Genomic DNA, 5801 nt, shown 5'->3' with positions numbered 1-5801 from the left:
ATGATGGATAGGTAGACAGACATTGATAGAGGATGGACACATAGACACATAATAGATGATGGATAGGTAGACATAGGTAGATAAATAGATGATAGATGATGGATAGGTAGACATTGATAGAGGATGGACACAGATAATAGGTGATAGATAGGTAGACATAGGTAGATAAATAGATGATAGATGATGGATAGGTAGACAGACATTGATAGATGATGGACACATAGATAATAGATAATGGATAGATAGACATAGGTAGATAAATACAGACATGATAGATGATGGATAGGTAGAGATAGATTAGATGGAGAGATGATAGATTAGATGGAGATTGACAGATTTTATATATATGTATAGAGTGGGGAGGAAGAGAGAGGCAGATAAGTAGGATAGATAGACAAGTAGAGAGAGGGTGGGTGTAGAGATAGGATAGAAGACAGAAGATATAGATGATGGATGATGGATAGGTAGACAGATAGATGATGGCTATAGATAATCTGAGTCATTAGAGACAGTAATTGAACTCACTTCCCAGCCTTCTCCTTAATTTTTTCTCTACACTTTGGCTATCATCTTCACTTCTCATTTTTTTTTTCAGAGAAACAGGCAGTTTTCGAGGGAAGAAATCCAAGCTATGAACAACTGTCTTTTAAAAAGTGCCAACTCACTAATTAGAAAAATGCAAACTAAGACAACTCTGACGTGCCAGCTCACACCTGTTAGACTGGCAAAGTTGACCTAGGAAGGAAAAGGCCAAGGTCGGAGGGGCTGCGAGGAGAAAGGCCCACTCACCCTCATCAGCAGAGATACGAGCTGGTCCAGTCATTCTGGAGAGCACTTTGGAACTCTGCCATTAAACTGTGTGAAGAAACCCTTTGACCCTGCACCGGGGCTAGCTTTGTCCCCTGAGGAGATCAGAGGAGGAGGAAAAGAGACTGTCCCAAAACGTCCCCAATTATGACAGCAACACTTTCTGCGATGGCAAAGAACCGGACACGAAGGGGGTGTCCATCGGTTGGGCCATGGCTCAGCGGATGACGATGGATGAAGGTGAGGGAATATTCCTGTACCACAAGGAGTGATGGATGAAAGGGATGGTTTCAGAGGAAACCAGGAAGACGTGTGCGGGCTGATGCAGAGCGAAGCGGGGCCAGAACAATTCATAGGCTGGCCGCAACACGACAGCCAAAACACTTTGAAAGCTGCAGGACCGCGGATCCGAAGACAGAGCGTGGAGGAAAAGCTCGAGGTTGGCCTGCTGACGCAGGCGATGGAATCACGGCCGTGGGCAAGGAAGGGGTTTGCGCTGACTTTCTGATCGTGTCGAGAGCTTTTTCTCTTGGCGGTTCAGTGGCGGGGGGAGGGGAAGGGAGAAGAAATAAATGCTCGTGTTTTTAGAAAAGAAAAAGAGGGGAGAGAATGGAACCAAGGGGACCCAGAGAGGCCGGCCTCGAGGAGAAAGGCCGCCTCTTCATGAGAGACAGTGGAAGGGGCCAGTGCTACGGCTGTGTAAGAGGCGCAGAAAGGTGAAAGGCCTCGATTTTTTGTTTTGGGTAAATTAAGAGGCACAGTCTTCAGGTGAGAGTGGGGGTGGGAGGAGCCGAGAGAGGATGCTGGGGTGTTGGAGAGAGAGAAGAAGAGACCGAATGGCCTTTGTGGACATAGGCTGGACTCTCAGAGAGCAGTAAAAGATGCCCCTGCCACAGGACGGCCTCAGGAGATTGGTAACATCGCTCGGTCGTGTGGTTGCCTCCAGCGCCATTCAGCGTCCTGAGTAGGAGCAGAGGACACGGGGGGAGGGAGCGATCCAGGATTGGGGTTTGGTAAGGGGCGGGAAGTTATGGGAGAAGGGCGTTGGGGGGCGAGAGTAAAGGATCACGGCAAGTTGAGGAGTTGAGATGGGGAAGGCAGAAGTGTAGCCCGAGCGGCGGAGGGACCGGGAGACAAAGAATCGATGTGGGAGGAGTGAACAATAGGGACTAATGGGATAGGAAAGTGTGATTGGTTAAAGGAAGCTCAGATGTCCGGGCCACGGAAGTGGAACCCCCAAGGTGGGGCCAAGAGCAACCCCAAACCCACACTGTCAAAACACAGCGGGGGCCGTGGTGCGGTGGGAAAGAACCCTGGGTTCAGATCCTGCCTCCTGTCCACACTAGCTTTTCTGACGACGTGAAAGTCATTTCACCCAAGTTAGAGCTTTCCACCTCACACACAATGGACTCTGCATTTCGCCGTGGAAGAGGACTCTAAGGGATGGCTTTCTCCAGGAGTTTGAGTCAGAGGACGGGGATCGAACCCAGAACGCCCTGCCCGACCTCGATTCCTGTAGAGAACGAGGGCTTGGGCTCAGAATCCCAGAGAGGTGCAGCAGCCAGGGCACCGGCCCAGCTGAGGAGCCCAGCCCAGAGCCCCGGGGGCGGCCTCCACGCCACCGCCCCACCGTGCCTCAGGGCACACGTCCCTGGTGGCAGTACCAGCCCAGGACTCCCCGTGTGGCTTCTCTTGGGTGGGCGGTTCCCTGCTTACACCTGAAATGCCGCGCTCTGTGGGACATGTCCCTAGGGCATGTTCTTACCGTACAGCTTTTGTATCGCTTTCCTGTCTGCCCAATCCAGTTCGAACCCAGTCTCCTGGGAAACATAATTCGGCTGCATTATTGATCCAGTCCTGTCCAGGTGAGGCAAGCCTAGGACGTGGCCAATTTCATGAACTGCTACCTAGGAGTGGAGCACAGACGCCTTCAGTACATTCTTCTTAGGCCTTTCACGTGATGGCCGATCGATGAGCGTTGGACTGCTTCAATTATAAGGGTCTGCTGTGTTTAACAAAACTCTTACGCATTAAAGCCGGAAGGAAGAGGGATTTATGGGGGACTTATCGGCGTAAGATTCTCAGAAGTTATAAACCTAATTCGGCTCCTTGGCCCCAGTGCGAGTCTCTTACTTTGAGCAGACTGATCCCCTTGTCACTTGGGGGGGGTGTGAAGTGCTCATCATCGTCGAAGTGAATGTCCCCAAAGTTCCAGGCATGGGCAAACTCTTGGCCACTCCCGTCAAATGCCCGGCTGCAGCCCAGGTGTCGTCCTGGTGAGAGTGGAGACGGCGCAGATGAAGCACTGTGCGTTTGCGTGTGTGTTGGGGGTGGGTAGGGGGGCTGATTAAAAAGGAGGCCACGTATTTAAAAGAACAGGAGTAGCGAGCTCAAGCTGGAACCCCTGCTTGGTACAGATGAGCAGGCTGGGGCCAGGACCATTGATCTGGGTCTGTGGATCACAGAGCTCGACCTGAAAGGGTCCTGCAACCATCTGGTACAACCCACCACATTTCATAGATGATGAGGGGATCTGAATGATTTGCCCAGGTAAGAAATGCAGGGCAGAGGTAGGTTTGGGACCCAGCCGGAGCTGGTCAGTGTTTGCTGACCGCCTGGGGGACTGACTCACCCCTTCCAAACCCCAGCCTGATATCGATGAGGGCTGCGGGAGAAAGGCGGTCCTCTTTGAAGGTGAGCGGGGTCACCTCGCTCCACATCCGGAACGCCAACCTAAAGATGAACCTCTGCTCCTCGATGGACAGCTGGCCGCTGTAGCCCTCCCCGACCAGCCTCCACCTCAGCAGCCTCCTGGAGAAGGCTCTCTGCCCGCGGGCGCGGAGAGGGCCCGGCTCCTGCTCTTGCCTCCTGGCCGGCGGCGAGAGCAGTTGCAAGAATCGTTTCTTACGCACTTTGGCGCTCGGGCCTGCGCTCCCTCCCCTGGGCGTGATGCTCAGAGGTGCCCCGTCTCTTCCAGCCAAGCCGGTGCCCGAAGTCAGCGGCAGCGGGTCTACCTTCGACATGGGCTGGCGGTCAGGCATGCCGCACCGGGGTCGGTTCATGGCCGCCAGGGTGGCTTCATCCAGCTGTCCGGTCACCGGTAACTGGCTAAAGGACTGGAACTTTGTGATGGCCTTTACGAGGCCTGGGTCTCCGCTGGGTCCCGCCAGGAATTTCCCTCTTTGCCTTGGCATGGAAGTCGCCTCCTGCACGCTGGGGAGATCTCTGAGCTCCGCAGGAGGTTTGTCATCGGTGCTGGGCCCCGAGATATCCGAGGAGGAGGCCATGCCCCCACTGGACCCTTCTGTCCAGCCATATTTGGATAAGAACAACTGAAATAAAAAAGTAAAATCATGACTGCAGCACCGTTGTGTCAGCGTGGCCTCTTTACACAATTAAAAACGTGGGTCTGAAAGCAGGGGAGCAGGTGGTGCCGGCAGTGTTTCCAGCGTGGGGGAACAAAGCAGCCCCTGCCCTCAAGGGGCTTATGTTCTATTGAGGAGACATGTGCAGATAGAGGTATGTGGAAAACACCCAGAAAACAGATTTAAGCTATCTTTGGAGGGAAAGGCTTGAGCAGCTTGGGGAGAGGGACAGGGCAGGAAAAGCCTCCCGCAGAAGAGACGATTTGAGCTGAGTACATGAGGACGCCATGGAGGACTCTTAGCCTGGCCTTCAGGGTTCGCCACCATCTGGCTCCCGTCTAGCTCTCCAGCCTCTTTACACTGAACTGACTGGACGTCCCATCTCCCGCCTTGGACCATTCGCACAAGTGACTCTATTCCCTATGCCTGAAGTGCATGCCTTTACCTCTCAATCAATCAGCAAACCTTTATTAAATGCCTCCTATTGACCGAGGACCCTCAGAAGCCTTTTTTTCCTTCAAGGTTTAACTCACTCTACATTACTCCTCATATTCATTTAATTGTGCACGTGGTCAGCATCTCTCAAGTGGCTGGCGCATTATGTTTCTATTAATAAACCATGTTTTTTATTCATTCAGTTGTATATAGAACATAAGCTCGTTGAGTCAGGGAGGAAGGACGGTTTCGTTTTTATCTTATCCCTGGCACAGTATTTTACACACAGAAGGTGCTTAATACACGTTTGTTGGATGCATCTCCTTTGCAGGACTCATAATTGTTAAGTGCAAGTCATTCCCAACTCTGTCAGCCTGCCTCCTTTGGTGGATATCTTAGCAAGAGGAAGGATCCTGCCTAGCATGCAGGTGCTGGAAGATCCATCCACCTCAGCCCCACTTTACAGATGGGGAGAGTGAGACCTCAGAGCGGGGAGGAGGCTTGCTCTACATAGTGATGTGGACACAGCTTCAGAGCCAAGATTAGGACAGACTCGTCTTGTTCTGTTGGCTTTTGCATAAGCACTCTACAAGTCAGTGAAGTGCATCTCAACTTGGAAAAGCCTCAGTCTAAGAATTCAATCCAGCCCTCCCTCCCGAGAAGACTCTTCCTGCCTTTATCTTCACAGAGGACCAGGAAATGAAAGGTAGAGGAAATATTAATTTACCCAGTTAAGTTACAGCATCGATGGTCACTTAGCACAAGAGCAAATATTTGTATTTGGAAAAGACTTTGGCTTCTTCCTCCCCTCCCTATTGCCCTTCTTCCTCCCTTCCCTTCCCTCCCTTCTTTCCTCTTTCCTTTCCTTCCCTCACTCCTTCCTTTTCCTCCCTCCTTCCCTTCTTCCTTTCTCCTTCCCTCCCTCTTTTCTTCCTTCCTCCCTTCCTTTTCCTTACTCCTTCCCTGTCTTTTCCTTCTTCCTTCCTTCTTTCTTCCTTCCCTTCCTCCCTTACTTTCCTCCCTCTCTCCCTCTTTCCTTCCTTTTCTCTTTCTTTCCCTCTCTTTTCCTTCTTCCTTTCCTCCTTCCCTTCCCTCCCTTCTTCCTCCCTTCCTCACTCCTTCCCCTCCTCTTTTCCTTCTTTTTCCCTCCCTCCCTCTTTCCTTCCTTCCTTCCCTCCCTCTTTCCTTCCTTCC

General features: G+C 51.9%; 1 protein-coding gene across 1 annotated transcript in view; it reads right to left on the bottom strand.

Moving 5' to 3' along the window:
- The window catches only part of MMP21 (matrix metallopeptidase 21), a 15788-nt gene that overhangs the window by 6585 nt on the left and 3402 nt on the right, over positions 1–5801 (bottom strand). The window contains exons 2-5 of the mRNA XM_027855940.1: positions 4039–4139; positions 3440–3963; positions 2941–3080; positions 2573–2714 (exon numbers count right to left, since the gene is read on the bottom strand). Of these exons, the coding sequence (XP_027711741.1) occupies positions 2573–2714; positions 2941–3080; positions 3440–3963; positions 4039–4139 (907 nt within the window). The remainder of the gene's footprint in view (positions 1–2572; positions 2715–2940; positions 3081–3439; positions 3964–4038; positions 4140–5801) is intronic.

This window comes from Vombatus ursinus, unplaced genomic scaffold (genome assembly GCF_900497805.2).
Source record: "Vombatus ursinus unplaced genomic scaffold, bare-nosed wombat genome assembly UNPS02011353.1, whole genome shotgun sequence".
In the NCBI taxonomy this organism is placed as follows: domain Eukaryota; kingdom Metazoa; phylum Chordata; class Mammalia; order Diprotodontia; family Vombatidae; genus Vombatus; species Vombatus ursinus.
Note: the sequence above shows the minus strand (reverse complement) of the source record. Positions and strands in the feature narration are given on the sequence as shown.